The sequence below is a fragment of the Motacilla alba genome, chromosome 9 (genome assembly GCF_015832195.1).
Source record: "Motacilla alba alba isolate MOTALB_02 chromosome 9, Motacilla_alba_V1.0_pri, whole genome shotgun sequence".
Lineage (NCBI taxonomy): Eukaryota > Metazoa > Chordata > Aves > Passeriformes > Motacillidae > Motacilla > Motacilla alba.
The window spans coordinates 22,006,761-22,024,291 of NC_052024.1; the positions used below are offsets into that span (position 1 = coordinate 22,006,761).

At 45.4% G+C, this 17,531-nt stretch overlaps 1 protein-coding gene across 5 annotated transcripts in view; it reads right to left on the reverse strand.

The window, feature by feature from the left end:
* LOC119704495 (multiple epidermal growth factor-like domains protein 6) overlaps nucleotides 1-17,531 on the reverse strand; it is a 191,808-nt gene that overhangs the window by 32,484 nt on the left and 141,793 nt on the right. For 4 of the 5 annotated variants that reach the window (XR_005257979.1, XM_038145846.1, XM_038145847.1 and 1 more), the window contains 11 exons: nucleotides 17,052-17,210; nucleotides 14,633-14,764; nucleotides 11,996-12,124; nucleotides 11,718-11,846; nucleotides 10,462-10,596; nucleotides 9,340-9,474; nucleotides 8,762-8,887; nucleotides 8,316-8,447; nucleotides 7,304-7,432; nucleotides 5,286-5,411; nucleotides 2,208-2,336 (listed from right to left, as the gene is read on the reverse strand). Coding sequence is in view for 4 of the 5 variants with exons in the window: in XM_038145846.1 (XP_038001774.1) it covers nucleotides 2,208-2,336; nucleotides 5,286-5,411; nucleotides 7,304-7,432; nucleotides 8,316-8,447; nucleotides 8,762-8,887; nucleotides 9,340-9,474; nucleotides 10,462-10,596; nucleotides 11,718-11,846; nucleotides 11,996-12,124; nucleotides 14,633-14,764; nucleotides 17,052-17,210 (1,461 nt within the window). In the remaining variant the exon portion in view is untranslated. The remainder of the gene's footprint in view (nucleotides 1-2,207; nucleotides 2,337-5,285; nucleotides 5,412-7,303; nucleotides 7,433-8,315; nucleotides 8,448-8,761; nucleotides 8,888-9,339; nucleotides 9,475-10,461; nucleotides 10,597-11,717; nucleotides 11,847-11,995; nucleotides 12,125-14,632; nucleotides 14,765-17,051; nucleotides 17,211-17,531) is intronic. The other variant, XM_038145848.1, reaches the window with a different exon arrangement.

Genomic DNA, 17,531 nt, shown 5'->3' on the forward strand with positions numbered 1-17,531 from the left:
CCTGCTATGAGTGAGTTGGAAACTGTCCTGTGCTGCTGGGTGATGATGATGATGATGATGGTGTGGGTTTGGCTGTTATCTGTATTATTGACGGATGATGTAGATAGATGCAGGCTCAGCAAGGACTAAGATTATGTTAAAAATTCTAATAAATATTAATAAGACATTATGGAAATTTGTGGCAAATAAGCTTGGAAATGGTCACTGAAGTGGTGTTTTGCAACAGGGGCTGGTACCTACACCTATGAAGCCTTAATTCATACTGAGTGCAGCAAATCAATGGAAAGAAACAGCAGCTTCCCACCAAAATGGGAAGAAACTTTCCCCAAATGAAAACCAAAAATCCGAAGGCAAATTCTGGGATTTCTGCAGTCTCAGCTTGAATCCAGATCCCGTGCTGCCACAGTGCAAATATCCAAAAGCATTAATATCAATCAAAATCCCATTTTGTAAGGGACTGTCTTCTCCCAGGACTTTAAACTCAGAAGGGTGCAAAAGTCTCAGTTTCAACACTCCTGTGATGACGGAGCAGTCCTTCCCAGCCACGGGCTGAGGCATCAGCAGGATGTCTGAAGTCCGAGGCAGCCAGGGCTCGATGTGAATTGCTGCCTGCAAGGCACAGAGCCTGGCCAACGTGGGTGGATTGCCAAGAGGACGGCAAAAAGCACATTCCTGCCAGAAGGAAACCCTGCCAGTCTCCCAGTCACTCCAAACAGAAGCGCTGCAGCTCCTCCGAGAGAAGGTGCCAAGAAGGTTCTACCAAGGGCAAACCACCCACATGTTCTCCTCCCTCGGCGTCTTTTGGAAGCTGCCAAACTGTTCTGGTTGAAACTTCCTAAGTTAAGAGGTAACCCCAGTCAGCTGAGAGCAAACACTCTGCCTTCCTGAGAGAAAACATGTGGAATACGGTGTTTTACAGAGCCCTAAATTTCCCTCTCCCCTCCACAATCTTCTTTCAGGGATTAAAAAAAAAAGATAAAAATGTCCAACATGACTGATTTGGAAGCTGAAATTTGGTCTTTTTTTTTTTTCCACCAACAGAATCGCCCAGTCTTCATACTCCTCACACCTATTCTGGCAAAAGGATGTTTAGCCTCTTTGTTCCCATTATAATTCCTGCTGGAATGAAGAGATTTACACAACAACACAGATAACTGCCTCAGTTTTTTTCCAATAAAAAGACAATAATTTAAAAAAAACCCCAGTAGATTTAGGAAAACAGATTTAAGCTAAATTGTATTAAAAAGGGACATAGTGGAGATACCATGAATTACGAGGTGCAATTTGCAGCAGAACCTTGGAAAGAATTTTTATTTTGTATCATAGTGCCTAGTAAGAAAGAGAGGGAAACAACAACAAGGAATATCAACTCCAACCTGTGGGTGCCTTGCCACACTCCTGGTCAGGCTGTGGAGCATCTTCCTTCCCATGAGAGGGCAGCAGCTGCCTGCGAGTGCTGTCACTTCCCTCCATCCTCGCTGCTGAAACTGGCTGCTAAAGCTGCTTTCCATGCAAAATAGTTGTGACTTTGGTTCGAGTACCATAATTTGCAGAATCTTCAATCACCTACACTTGACTTTCACAGTGCCTGAATGGCCCTGTGTTGTTTTTCTTGTATTTTTTTTTACAAAAAATCTGCAAAATGATGCAGCACGACAGCAACCTCCTGTGATAATGCCACAGACTGACTCACCATAATGTAGCTAAAGAATCCAGTCCAACCTTTCCAACACTTTAACAAATGACTAGGTGATAGAAGATTAGATAGAATAGAATTGGATTTATTTAAGTTAGAAGTGAATCTCTTCTTGAAGAGTTCCACAGGGATGATGCACACATCCATGTTTTTCTTGAAATCACTTCAGGAAGGCACTGGAAACAAGGAAGCATAAGGCTGAACAAGCTTCTCCCTGCTCAGTGCTCAAGTAGTGGGACTCTGCTTGAAAAGAGTCTTCATAAAGATGTGATACAGCAGAAGCCTTGAGCATGTATCTAATTTTAACCATGTGAAAACACGTGCCCAACATTTGGCACCCAGCAGGATGCTCTGCTGAGCTAGGAGGGGAGTTCACATTTCAGGATCAGCTTCCAATAAAGTTCAGTGGTTCATTTAGATCCAATGCTGTCAATTGTAAAACCTGCTCTCTGAATAAAAACCAAGACAAATTCTCCATGAATCCTAGAGGGACCAGGGGGAGCAGCAGTACCTTTTTCACAGAAGGTTCCTGTCCAGCCCGCCGTGCAGGTGCAGGCTCCACTGACGTGGTCGCAGGCGGCTCCGTTCTGGCACTGACAGCTGGACTCACAACCCGGGCCAAAGCTCCCCTCGGGGCACCCTGCAGCACAGGAACCACAACCAGATGATGGGTTAGTGCCAGAGCAGATCAGGGATCAATGGGGAATTTTTACATGCATGGGAAATCTCACTATTTCCAAAATAATCAAGGCGCAAAGTTAACGGCTTAAAACTAAGATTTGAGGGTTCCCCTCGAGGTTCAGGCCAGTTGGGCCACATTTAAGATCTATTTTAGAAAAATTCCAGAGTGCTGGGAGACTAAATTCTGCACAGAAAATGGACACCTTCTATTGCAGAGCCTGAGACTTCACAGGTTCTGCATGATGACACTTTGCCCACTGGTCTGGAGCTGCTTATGCGCACATCTCCTCTGGGACTTCATCAGCTGGGAGGGAAGACGCTCCTCTGTTTTCCTGCAAATCCTCTTTCCCCAGAAAGCTGGAGAAAATATGAAATGTGTTGCTTGCCTTCACAAAGCTCCAAATTGAATGTTGCACACTTTACTTTCATGCTCTGCTTTGAAAGATTCAAGTGAAAACATTACATCTGGGGGACAGATTAACAATTACATTTCCACAGCAGTTAATGTGAGGAGTTTTTAAAGATTTGCATGGTATTTGCTATCAGCAGAAAGAAAACATTTGAGAATGAAAATAATTTCTTCCAGGATTATAGGAAAATCAATTAAGACCAGGGCCAGTTGCCTGATTCACATTGGAAATCTTGGACAGGCTGAAACACAGAGATAGACTTGGCTAAATACAATATTACAGGGCCTCTACTCATGTTTGAAGGTCTTGTGAACATCCCTTTAAATGAGTTATGGAGATTATTGCCAGATCTCTTCTAGAAGTCTATGATTTTAGTATTTACAGCAAAAAGTGATTTTCAGGCAATCTGGAAGGAATCAGAGAGAACAGAAAACAAGAGTCCTCAAAGACAGCTCCATGTCTGGAACAGGGGGGTGGGTTTGGTGCTGTTTGGTGCCATGGGTGGGCAGTGATTGGAACTGGCAGGAATTCAGCTGCTCCTGCAGCTCAGTGACTCTGCCAACTGTGTGTCTTACAGAGGAGCTGGGAGAAGAGCAAGGTACCTTAAGTATTTCTTTGCTTTCAAAGAGTCAAAAAATGGGACGTTGTTTAAATGTATGTTAGAATCTATTTTTTTTGCACTTGCAGGTGAAATCCCTTCCTCTTCCCAAAGCTGCACATCACTGTTTAACAAATAAATGCATAAAGGTGAACTCGTGCCTTAAAAGCTTGATCTTTCTCCATGTTTCCTTTTCGGCTGAATTTTCAGTCAGAGAATCTGTGCAAGGGAAACGGTGCTGCAGTGCAGCAAGAGGTGTGGGGCTCTCAGCAGAGCTCCCTTCAGGTGTTTAGCCCAGAGCTGAGGCTTTTCAAGGTGATGGCAAAGGGTCAGAGCACTTCACAAATGATTTCACAGTCCACAGCACAGAGAATCTGCCCCTGCTCCAGCAGGCACAGGCTGCTGTGATGCGTGTCAGGATCCAGCCACCCCGACAGAGAACCTGAGCTCCTGCCAGGGGAAGAAGCCCAACCTGCAGGGAGAAGGAAGGGATGCCTGGGGAGCAGAGGAAATACCCAGGGATAGTGAAGATTTCACCTCCAAAGCAGCATAAAATTATGGGAAGAACAATGATTTTCATAATCTTGCATGCGCACGCACATATATATGTGCAATTTTAAACATACATACATACATACATACATATATATATATATATATATATATATATATATATATATATATATATACACATTCACACACACAAAAAGGGGTAAAAAGCAGACTAAATAGAACAGAAAGCCCACAGAAAGAACTTTAAGGACTGCCTGATGTTTTGTCAGTGGTGATGGTTTCACTGGTTCCCTTCCCAGCGAGGATTACAAGCAGCTATTTGGCCACTCTCTCTCTGCTGAGATGCTATTTTGAGAGAGATCAAGAATGGAAGAGAAGCAGAGCTGGCAGCTCCTTCTCTGGGAGCTGATCCTCCCCACACACTGTCCTTCCATTCCCTCTGTGCCAACAGCAACAAGGGCTGCAAGATCAACTTTCCAGGCTTTCTTGTCTTAGGTCACGGTTCCAGATTAATTGTTTTGACATTTCTGTGTGACACCAGCAGTTAATCCTGCCCACGCTACTGAGACTCTGGTAGCTACATCTGTGCTACTGTAAGATTGTTAAACTAGTAGATAAAATGTTTGTTTTATTTAACAACATCAATATAATCAATAATAATAGTAATAGCAGCTTAACTATGCAACTTACTGCCACAAGATGAAGTGGATTCCAAATGCTTGCATGAAATGAAAAAGAAAATAGGCACATTAATTGGAAAAAAAAAAATCAAGCGGTATTAAATATAGAGATATTGCTTCTGTCTCATGAAGCTCCTGAATGAGAAATTGATGGTACCTGGGGAGACATACGAGAAATTGACTATGAGCCTGTTTTCTTATGCTTGAAGCATCTGCTACTGACCTCAGTTAGAGGTGAATGTTAAGGTGAGGGTCATGGGCCTCTGATAAGACCATTGCACGTTTTTGTTGTTAATAAATACAGGTCTCCAAAAATTCCAGGTTTTCCTTCTGTTATGTACATGTGAAGTATTTCTACATGCCTGACCTGAAATAGAGACTTACGAAGGGTAAGCGCTGCCCTAAAACTGAATAAATAAAACCAGTACGGAAACTCTTATGCCACAACCCAAATGCACATCAATCCTATCCCTCTCAAGAGATCCTAACACTAAAAATAGCTGCTGGGTCCAAAACAAGGCTGAAAATACCTTTTCTGGAAATCCAATTAGGGAAAGTGCCTAACCCCGGTGAAACGCGAGAGCGCAGCGCGCGGAGAGCGGGGGCGGAACAGCCTGGGAGCGTTCCTGCGGGGAACGACCAGGAAAACACAACTTCCAGGGATTTGGGGTTTGGGAGCTCCACATGCTGGGGAGGCAGGCACTTACTGAGCTGGCAGTGCTGCCCGGTGAATCCCGGCTGGCAGGAGCAGGTGCCCGTGGCGGGGTCGCAGTCGCCGCCGTCGCAGGCGCAGGAGTTGGCGCAGCCCTGGCCCCAGCGGCCGCTGCTGCAGGCTGCCAAGGGAAAGGGGGTCACATCCAGCACCACCCCCAAACCCTGCTGCACTTCCACGTGAGAGAATACAGAGTACACAAAATGCTGTGGGACTGAACTCCCAGCTGCAGCACAGGCACAGATTGTGGAAATAAAGACCATTTTGGTCAGCCTGTTTTAGCTGGACACAGGCAGATATTGTGCCATCCATGTAAAACTAATCATTTGTAGTCATAAAACTAATCATTCATAAGCTGGGCCAAGGGAAATTTAGGTTAGATGTTAGGAAAAAGTATTTTACTGAAAGAGTGTGTCCTGGTTTAGGACGAGTTTGGGAGAGAACCTTTGAACGAGTTTCTCTACAAATCAGACTCAAGCGGCACATTCTAGTGGCTGAAGAGTGATAAAGATATCACTCTTATCTTTATCCAGAGTGATAAAGTTCTGGAATCATCTGCCCAGGGAGGTGGTGGAATCATCATCCCTAGGTGTGTTTAAAAAAATGCTGGATGTGGCACTTGGTGCTATGGTTTAGTTGAGTTGGTGCTAAGGCATGGGCTGGCCTCGTTGATCTTAAAGGTTTCTTCCAACCTGGTGATGCTGTGAATCCACACTCATCAGCCACAAATCTATAATTTCATGGAAATAAAATATCAGCTATTGACTCACTCAATGAAAATCTGCGTAACCAGAATTAGTTAATGGGTTTAACCAGACAGACTTGGGAGCACTCTCCATGCTTTCCCCAAAATACTGGGAAATGCAGCATGGACACAAAGGAATATCACAATGTTTGTTAAAGCAAGTTACTGCTTTCATCCTAAAATTCCATAGCACTGACACAATTGCACCAATGTACCACAGCATGTCCTTTCTTTCGAGTAAAGGATGAAGATGAAAGTGCCAATTAGGGCAACAGAAACCTGATTCTGGAGCTGGGAATCTATTTAATGCCTGGTCTGCAATAGCTGGAAGAGCTGCCATACCAAGATACCACTGAAAAATAATTTTTCTCAGACCTTATCCTGAATAGAAATAAAAGCTTTCCTTTGTCATGGTCTCTCAATTCTCTAGACAGCCCAGGGAGTCGTGAAAAGCCATCTCAGTGGCTCTACACACTACCAACTGGCTTGATTTTTAAAATATGCATATGGGTAGAAACTTCAGATTTTCCCAGCATTTTCTTCAGTACAGAGCCTGAGAAGTCAGGTGCAAAACTTGCTGCTGTCAACACTGCCAATTAAATGACTTTATGTGTTTAAGACCAAGTTTAGAAAGAGGTTTGTCTCTGTTGGCTTTTTGCAAGAGGCATCACAATGATTCAAGCAGAAGAGATGTGTCACAGGAAAAGGGAGGATGGCTTCACATTTATATGGCGCCATCCAAAAAGGGCAAATCTACTCTCTCACACAGCCACCAATATGGAGAGCGATGCTAAAGTCAACAGAAGGATGCTCTGCTCTTCCAGAGAACAGAATTTTTCACAGCATTTATATTCCCGAGTTAAAAAGTGACCTTTAGACACACGACTGTACATGCCACTCACTTGTTGAATAAATCTCCCCCAAACTAAATGAGAAATGGAGAATTAATCTCAAAACTAATCTGCACTGAAAATGAAAAACAAAACTGTCTGTCAGTCAAAATGCTGACAGGACAGATGGTATTGGGCAAAGGGATCCATAGTGTTGAAATAAGAGCTTATATCAATACTTTGCGCTTCATCAGCCATCTATTTCAATGCTTTGAACCTGGATAATGAAGGATTATAACCACCCAGGCTGTGCAAACCCACAAACACACCATTTCACAAGCAGTAAGATTAGCAAAACTATATTAAAAAACTGTAATAAACTAAGAGCAAACAGAGCAAATGTGCAGTCCCCAGGAGGTCCCGTGTGCCCTGACTTACGGTGTTTGCAGTCGTGGCCAGTCCAGCCCGGGGGACAGGAGCACTCCCCAGTGACGTGGTGACACTGAGCACTGCTGCCACAGCTGCACAGCCACAGGCAGCTCTGTCCATAGTGCCCATCGGGGCAGGCTGCAAGCAGAGGCAGGCTGTGACTTCACCTGGCTCACACCCCGGCCACAGACCCATCTTCCCAAACAGACAGCCACAGCTCACTCCCCAAAACAGGCTTCAGCTGAATCCAGGAATCAAAACAGCAGCACAGAAATATCTGGGATCTGCACCCTGGCTGTCTGGGGCTGAGTCCAGGAATGTGGGATTAGCCTGAGTGACTTTTGGGCACTCCTGTGCATCAAGCTGTTTCCTCAGAGGAGGAAAACCTTCCTCAGAAGCCATTTTATGACTAACAAGAATTAAAAATGTGCCACCACCAAGGTCTTGTGCAAAGCAGAGCTGTCCTGAGAGCCTCTGTGCAGCTCAACAGCCACACTCAGGCAGCCTTTTAACACCCAGAGGCTGAAGAGCAGCACAGAACAGGGCCCTGAACATATTCCCTGAACATATTCCCTGAACATATTCCGGCTGCACAGATAGCACTGATACTGCTCCCTCATCTTCAGTATTATTTAATCCTAAGTGATCTACACCAAGGAGTGCTGACTCAAGAATGATGCCATATGGGCCAGCTGGTCACTCCTCTTGCCAAACAGCCAGGATTACACCACCAGTGGCGTGGCTGTTAAACGCTGTATTTCCAAGTACAGCTTGCCATAAATTAGGTCTAGTGATAACATCCATTTGGGATGCAGCTTAGCTGATCACGCACATTTATCTGCAATCTGCCTCCCACAAATAATGTCAAATCCAACCTGGGGAATTCCTGGAGATGAAGGGCACTTAATCTCAGATCAGTGTGCTTTGTCTCACAAAAGAGTAAGAAGGCAGAAATCAGACCATAACCTGAATTTTCAATCTGTCTTTCTTTTCCTGGGGAAGGGCTGAGGCAAGGACTTACTGGCAGAGCAGGACGGCCCAGTGTAGCCAGGGGGACAGTCACAGGCTCCAGTTTCCCTGTTGCACTGTCCCCCATTGGCACAGGGCTCGCAGGAGTTCTGGCAGTCTGGTCCCCACTGGCCATCTGGGCAATCTGGAGAAAAAGCACATGAGGTGTAACCAGTGCCATTTTCTGTTTCAGGACAGTTGTAGGTTTCTGCTGTTACCCTGAAGAATTTAAAATAATAGTAAAACTGAGCTGGATTGTGATATTATATTGTTATACATCCCTGTCAGCCCAGTCATTAAACTGCAGCAAGGAAGTACACAGCTAAAGAGAGACCAAAGGATCTCTCCCAATTTCCACCACAGCTTTTCTGTTTATTGGTTTGGGAAACAGCCAATTCTACTTCCCATCACGTCTTCCAAAGCCAGGCACTCCCTACCTTGGTCCAGCAGCTCACACACCTTGCTCACACGTAGCACCAGTCTTCCCAGCTGGGCAAACACACTGCCCTGTCTTTGGATCACACGGGGCTCCTCCACAGCTGCACTTCTGCCTGCAGCCCATCCCGAAGCTGCCAGGCTGACAAGCTGGACAAAAAGCCCCAAAGTCATGGTTAGGAACATTTTGAAGACATTAGGAGGCACCACAGCCACCAATTTTAAACTGAGCTGTGCTGGTAGAAGTGATCAGTGTTAGCAGTAGCGTCTGAGCAACTGGTGGTCTGAAATGAACTGCAGCAGAGCCCTGCAAAATCTGTGCCTGAAGCTTTAAAAGCAACTATTGTTACCTGGATAAATGTTAGTTTGGGTAACTGGCCTCAGCCTTGTGCCTCGACCTTTGCAGGGAGAATGAGAGAGAGAAAGAGAGACAGCATTTGCCAGGCTCCAAATATCAGTCTGGTTTCAGTGGGGAGCTGCCAGCTAGTATCAACAACAAATGTGCCTGTTTATCTGCAACTTCTATATCTGAACCTAAGTTCTCTGAATAAGCTTTCCCATCCCCAGTGTATCTCCCAAGGAAACATGCAGTGAGTACCTACACAAATGGCATTTTTCTCCATGAAACCCAGCTGGACACGGGTGTCTGCAGGCTCCTGTCTCAGGATCACACAGAACATCAGGAGGACAGCTGCACCTCAGTTTGCAACCAGCCCCATAAAACCCTGGGGTGCACTCTGGAAATAGAAGCAGATACAGAACATGCATAAGAAAAAAGGAAAAGTTAAGAGAAGTGAACAAAAATCAGAAAATAATTTGGCAGAAACTTGCAGAGAATATATTATAATGTACATTTTAGAGGTGTTGTTAAGTGTAAATACTTAATAAATGCTTACATTTCAAAGAGGTTACTACTTAAATGTAACCCAGAAACAGAGTGGCAGAATGCTTAAAGATTTATTCAATTAGAATACTTGAGGATGTATTCAATTAAATACATTATGGAATTCTCTTCTTTGATGTCCAAGTTCTGCTGCTCTCTGCCTTGGTACACAGCCAGTGCTGGGCAAGGCATGCTCCCTGTCAGAACTCAGCCCATCAACAAGAATGATAAAAATATTAAATATTGTCATTATTGTTCTCCACCAAACCCACCAGAATTACTGCCATAAATCCAACACAGTCCTGCCTGGCCAGAGAAAAATCTGAAGGGAGAATCTTTATTGTGCTACTCCAGTGCTGTCTGGAAAGGGCTACTGAGACATGCAAACATGAATTCGGGATACAATTCTCTTTGAACTATCCCCAAAAACTACAAAGAGTAAGTTTAATTCAAAGAGCTGCAAATCTGAAGGAAAAGCAGCATTACTGAACCTGTTTACAAATCACCTCACTGCCATAAAACACAGATTTTGCCACTTATTTACTGACTGTGTCAAAAAAGCACAGAAATGAAAACTCACACCATCTTCATTACTTAAGGTTGTATTAGGATTTAGATTCTGGATTTCTGTCGTCATTTGACCAGGCTAAAACTCCTCCAATTCCTGAGCTCTTTTCCTCTCAATGCCCTGCAACCCTAGCAGGGTTAAAACCCCAAAAAGCCATTAGTAGGATACCAATACATGAGTAGCAGCAGCCAAACAAAGCAGATGGGTGGAAGAATGAGAAGTTACTGGACTAAAGGAGCAAGCAGATGTGGGGAACCTGGCTGTGGCTGGTACCTTTGTGACACCTCTTGCCGTGATACCCAGGCTGGCAGGTGCAGGAGCCGTTCCTGGGGCTGCACTCCAGCGTGTGCTCCTTCACACACTGACACTCCTCCGAGCAGCCCGCGCCAAAGGCCCACCTGGGACAGGCTGCAGGCAGAAGAAAAGGAAGCATCAGCTCTGTAATTATGCAGGAGCTGGCTGAAATTGCACACTGCTGCAGAATGCAACTGCTGCAAGAAGCAAAATCTCGCTTTTGCTTTCAGCCAGTACACCCCCGTTCCCACAGCAGCACCTGTTCATGTGTGGGTGGGTAAAAGAAGAGTTTACATGATCCCTGTGCTGGGTCATTCATTTCATGTCAAGCAATATGTGGTGAATGCAAGAACCAGAAACATTTCAAAGCAAACTCTGCTGATTTTCCGAAGGAAAAAAAACTTGGGTGCACTCCAAGACAAAAGCTTTCATAATAAAACCCAAAACAAAATTAAACAAAAGATTTTTGATCTTGCACCGATTTTACAAACAAAACCTCTAAGAACAAAGAAATTTGATCATCTATTTTGCAAAGTTTTTGTTTTAAATTCTTTTTTTCCATCTAATGTCTGATCCTCATCCTGTCCCAGCCAGCCCTGCTCCCCAGCTCCCACTCCAACTCATCAGCAGTCACCAACCAGCTCCAACCACATTCCAACCTCAGCAATAACCCTTATTTTAACCTGTCCACCCCACCTATAATCCGCACCTTTGTGCATCAGTAAATCTCAGTCCTTATGGCAAAGAATAATGACTAGAGGAAAAGATTATTGAAGCTTCTGGGGCTTCCTGGCATCTCAAAAGTCCTGTCCTGCTACTCCCAGATTAATGCAGAACCCAAAGTCTTGATCATTTTACCGCAGAAGGGTTTGGGTTGGAAGGTCCCATAAAGCCCATCTTGTTCCACCCCCTTCCAAGGGCAGGGACACCTTCCACTGTCCCAGGCTGCTCCAAGCCCTGTCCAACCTGGCCTTGGACACTGCCAGGGATCCAGGGGCAGCCACAGCTTCTCTGGGCACCCTGTGCCAGGGCCTGCCCACCCTCACAGCAAAGAACATTTTCCTAACGCCTAAGCTAAACCTCCACTGTTTTAGTAAACCCATTCCTCCTTGTCTGACTGTGCAGGAAGTCGCTCTCCTTCCTTTCTGCCAGCCCCCTTTAGGTTATGGGGAATCTTTTACAGACTGTCACACTGTGCACACATTGAGCAGATCCCAAACATGCCGGGGACTTACTGAGGTGGCAGAAGCGGCCGTAGAGCCCGGGGTCACACAGGCAGGCTCCATACAGTCTGTGGCAGTGGCCTTTGTTGGCACAGTTGCATGGCTTGTTACAGTTCTTCCCAAAGAAACCTTTTGGGCAACCTTTGGAGGGCACAAACACCAGAAGGCATCAGTGGGGCTCTGTGCAGCCTCCCCACCACTGGCTTTTCTCACCCTCTGCTCTGCTCATTACTTAAAATAAAGGATCAAGGGGGCAGAAGGGGAGAGCTGAGGCAGAGCTGGAGCCGTACCGTCCTCGCAGAGCTGGCCCAGCACACCGGGTGGGCAGTGGCACTGCCCCGTGCCGGGGTCACACCAGCCTCCGTTCTGGCACCTGCAGACACCGGCACATCCTCTGCCGAACGTCCCGGGGGGACAGGCTGTGGAGAGAGCAGGGAGCGTGAGCACAGCAAGAAACCCTTCCCCTCTGCTGTAAAGGAAGCAAAACAAGGCTTTTGGTGCTGAGAAGGGCAGCAAGGCTGATGAAGGGTCTGGGATACAAGTCGTGTGAGGAGCAGCTGAGGGAGCTGGGGGTGTTCAGCCTGGAAAACTCATGGGACACCTCATTGTTCCCTACAACTCCCTGAGAGGAGGGTGCAGCCAGGTGGGGGTCGATCTCCTTTCCCAGGCAGCCAGCAACAGGGCAAGAGGACACAGCCTTAAGCTGCACCAGGGGAGATTCAGGTTGGACATCAAGAGGAATTTCCTCACAGAAAGCATGATTGGGCATTGGAATGGGCTGCCTGGTAAGTAGTGGAGTCACCATCCCTGGAGGGGTTTAAGAAGAGACTGGATGTGGCACTCAGTGCCATGGGTTGGTTGAGAAGGTGGTGTTGGTCATAGGTTGGACTAGATCTCAAAGGTCTTTTCCAGCCTAATTGTTTCTGTGATTCTGTGAAAACTGTGAGTGAGGAGAGAGTCCTTTTAGTTGAGCAGACTCTAAACAAAGTCATATTCTTCTGTAAAGCACATCCATCTGGTATTTACTAGGACATCTCAAAGGACACTGAATTAACCAAGTTTTGGGAAGTACTGTCATGTATCCAACCCTCCCCAGCACATGCTCCCCTCCCCACAAAGCACAGGCTCAAAAAACATTGCCTGTCAAGTCCAAAGCTTAAACATCAGAGCACAGCTTTGAACACTTGAAGACAAATATTTTAAACATTCTTTTTTTCTCTCCCAAACACTATTATAAAAATAATATCTTCTTTTTTTTCAAATGTGGTTTCTGAAACTCCCCAGGTAATCATGGCAGCAATGGATCCACAACAGCAAAAACAAACTGTGAGATGCAGCCTTGCTCTGCTGTTTGCAGCCTGAGTGGATACAGTTGCTGGAGTCATCTGACTTTACTGACGTTTTATCAATGTACATTAAGAAAGTTGACATTTCACATCAATTTCCATTTGGCTTCTTTGGTGCATTATTAGAGAAATTTAGTTCCAGTTTTCTCCACTGTTTTAGTTTACCCTAAACCCATGAATTGTGCTGTATATTAAAAAATGCAAGAGAAAAGAGTGAAAGCAATCACACATGAGCAATTAATACAGATTAGATATTGTATTTATCACTGTCCCTGCTGACTTCACCAGACAGCAGGTTTAGCTCAATAGCACAGTCCTATTAAAGTTCTTTAAATTCCAGAGGCAAATTCCATTAGACTACATGCATGGATGTCTAGTGCAAATAGACATCATAAATGTTATTATTTATGAAATGAACTAAAGAATTTGGATACTGCCTCGAAATTTTTATAATCTATCCTAAACTACCAGCCCACCAGGGACAGAAGTAAGAATATCCTCACTTGATAGCTTGAACTGTCTCAGACAGACTGGAAATTATCCTTTTAATCCTCCCCATTCCTACTCTCTTAGCTGCCCCCAGAGTTTACAAACCAAACCCACCATCAGTCTCCCAAAATAACCACAGGCAGACTGCTGGTTTCAATCACTTGCTTGATTTTTCTACATTTCTGTCCATGTGATGACATCTCCTAAACAATCTTGATGGCAATTAACCTGAAGAGTGCTGTCTACTGATGTCAAGTAATAAATTTTCATCGACTTTTTGTCTCACCAGTGACAGCAAAGACTTTCTGAGAATGATGGGCCATCATGTCACACACCACGAAATGGAGGGACCCATCTCAAACAGGAAATCTGCTGTATGATGTCTCAGACAAGCAGCAGACAAGTTTTGCCAAACTGCAGATGAAGAACAGCACATCAAGAAATCACCACTCTCTTTCCAATGGGTTTTGACACATACTTCTGAATCAGAAAGATCTTCTGCCAGAAAACAGGAGCAAGGAGAGTGAAAACCTGTTATAAAGGGCACTGACTTGGCAACAGAATTCTGAAAAATACCATTTCCAATGTGAAAAATTAACTGCTCCAAGAAAGTGGTGCTAATAATAAAAAGAATGATAAGGAAAAAGAAATGGAAAACATAAGAAAAAAACCTAAAATGCAATGTCTTGGGGTGCTACAAGGGAAAAATTCAATTTTAGCATACGTGTCCACCCAGGCTGTCGCACCAACTTCTGGGACAGACTTCTGGAAGTCACCAAGGCAGGTTGTGGAACAAAGCATGACCAGCAAACTTCATCAGCTTTTAGCAGCAGAGCAAATAGGAATGGACAACCACCAAATACTCAGGACTGGGATGATTCTGTCCTGACCTTGACTGGAGTGCAGGGACCTCTCTGTACTGCGGCATCACTTACAGCTCCTATTTAATGTGCCCCAGCACAGTAAATTTGATTATGAGACAGCTGTGCTCCTTCAGGATCTTCAGAGACGAAAAGTCCAAGATGTTCCTCCCACTCCCCACCTGCAGAGCCCCTGCAGGAGGATCCCTCCCTGTCCCAGCCCTGTACTCACTCTCGTTGCAGATGACACCAGCCCGGCCGGGCGGGCAGACGCAGCCGCTGCGCTCGCTGTTGCAGCGGCCCCCGTGCAGACAATCCTCACACCTCAGGCTGCAGTCCTGGCCAAACGTGTCACCCAGGCACACTGGCAGCAGAAAACCACACAGGGCTGAGTGAGCAGCAGGACAAAAACGCTTCCACAAGCTCTTACCCACGGCAAGGTTGTGAACAGCGCCGGTTCGGCACAAAAGGCACGGCGAAATTCAGGGCATTCCTGAATTTCCCTCTTCATGTTCTTGACTTTAAGTAAAAGGAAAGCTGGGTGTTCAGCTGGAATTTGCTGCCCTAAGTGCTGTAATTCTCCAGGCAAGGGCACTTTGAGCTACTTTTTAAAAGCAAGAGTTTTGCCTTCAGAAAAAGTGAATTTGCACCTGATGCTTGATATCATTGTATATAACTGGAAGAATGTATTGGGACTTTCCTTCTCTCCTTGCTAGGCTATCCCTGTTGTTTGATTGCAGTAAGTGGATGTAGTGCTACTTAAACATAGTTCAGTGGTATTTTCAACCACACAGTTTGAGTGTTCTAGGAAAACAAAGCAAAATATACGTTTATCATATCTCTTCTCTTCATGGATATGAAGAGTTTTATATAGGAAACCCGATATGAAAATGCATTTTTTCCTCTCCTTCCCCACCCTCCTTTTATCCCTTGCCACCCTCACGTTCTCTTTGTTGGGTATATTGAGACAGGCATGCAAAATAAAGTGACTGTCTGGTAAAATACTTCAGTGGCATTGAAGATCCCTTCCACACAGTATAGAGCCTTCAAGGCTTACTGGCTGTGGCTAGAGGCTTTTTGGAAGGGGATTTTTAACAGCACCTGAAAGTGAGCTGGCAGCTTATTCAGCCTTATTTCAGTAAGTTACAGGCTGGTTGCATTTCACCAACAGTTTTCTGTGTGAGGCCAGATTTCCTCTAGGTCTGAGCACCCCACTGTTCCCTTTTCTGTGGCTGAACAAATGCCCCAGCTTTCAGGGACATTCAGAATCCCAGTGCCCCCACTTGGAAAAGGGTACAAATTCATACTTCAGGAGAAGAATACAGACCACCAGTAAAAACACCATGCTTCTGTCTTAAAAAGTCATTCAAGTTATAGAAAATATTTAATTACTGGCACCAGCTTACTGTTAAAGAAGGTTTTTTTTTATAATACAGATAGCAACACAAAACCATGTCTGAAAACACAAGGAATAAATTACTATTTGGGACGTAAAAGAACTTACTAAACCATTTAAAGTTCCTTTTCTCCATCACCTTTCCAAACAAACCACTGCATGCTGAAAGCCTGAGCCTTAGAAAAACTGCAGCTGCTCAGCTGTGACTGATAATACCCAAATTTCTGTAGCTAAATATAAATAAAACATACAAAAAGTGGTCAATAAATATTTGATTGTGGTTTCTAGGCCTGATAATTTTGCCTGTGGTTATCTCATTTATCAGTTTCCCAGTTGGTTATCGGTGTCGTTGAGTCCGGCTGGATGCTGTGTGATTTGGGAGGGTCTTAACAGTTTTGTTCACAAAAATAAGGTAATTTTTTATTAAAGTCAAGACCAGCTCCTGATTTTTGCCTGCAGGGCACAATCCTCAGATGGGTAATTATAGAGTTTATATAAAAATCACAGGACAAACATAGGAAAAACCAAGAAATCCTCCCTGGTGATTCACCAGCACTCAGCACAAAGCAAACACAGGGTTTCACCTCATAATACTCTTAAAATGGTGAAGTTCCCACCTTTGGGTGGAAAGATTGGATCATGCAAAGCCCAGGTGGGTGCAAAGCTGTTCTGCACCCACTCCTGTGACAGTGGGTGCTCCTGTGTTGCTTGCCACCACTTGAGCTGAGCAACACGTGGATGGGTTGGTGTTTTTCCCAGAGTCAAGGGAAATCTGATTTTTTTAACACAGACAAAATGCAAATATCTTTAACAAAAAGCCTCTGGTTGTTATAGAAGGGTTTGCAAACAGGGACCCATGCTCCCAGCTCTAGGAGGAAGGGAGTTTCCCCAGGGATTTAGTTCCCTGCAGTAAGCCATGCCATCCTCTCACCCCTGGCATGAGGAGCTCTCTGTGGCTGCTGCCCCTGGGCTCTGTGCAGACACCCTGCTTTCCAAGCAGCCTCCCAGCCACCTCTTGCTGTGCTGCTCACTCCTCCCCTGCCTCCCTCCCAAGGCATCCAGGCAGCCTCCTGGCTCCTCAAACATACCCCATTTGGGATGGAACATGGGGACAGGCAGGATGCAGGATGGAGGATGCAGGATTAACGCTCATCCCTCCTCCTGACGCTGAGCCCTGCCAGCCCAGCCCCAAATCCTCTCCCAGGATGATCCCCCCAGGTTTCTGTGCTGGCTCAGGGCCCTGCTGGTCACTCACCAACCCTGTGCACCAGGGTGAGCTCTCCTCGGGGGTCTCCATCCTCGGCCAGGGCTCCGAGGGCGAAGCGGAGCAGCTGGGGGGGCCCTCGGAACTGCAGCCCCGGGGCCCCAGCCAGCCCTGCTGCCTCCTCTGCATCCACCTCCTCCACACCTAGGGCTGGACAAACACAGCCATCAGCACCCCAGCCTGCCTGCACAGCCTCCCATCTACATATTTTTGACTGTTATGATGCCTTTAGGTGTTCCAGTCACACCTCTGCCCAGCAGTCCCAGCCCAGGCATTTTCTCATCTGGACTTACAGAGTTTCTGCTACCCAAAAATGAAAATAGACAGAAAAGGGGAGACACCCTCCCCACCCCATCTTTCCCTTTTCCTTCTTCTGGAAAAAAAACTCTGCTCCCAGAGAATCAAAATTAAATGAGGAGATTCATTTTCCTCACTTGAAGTTTGAGATTATTTTTAGTTAATGAAGGTCAT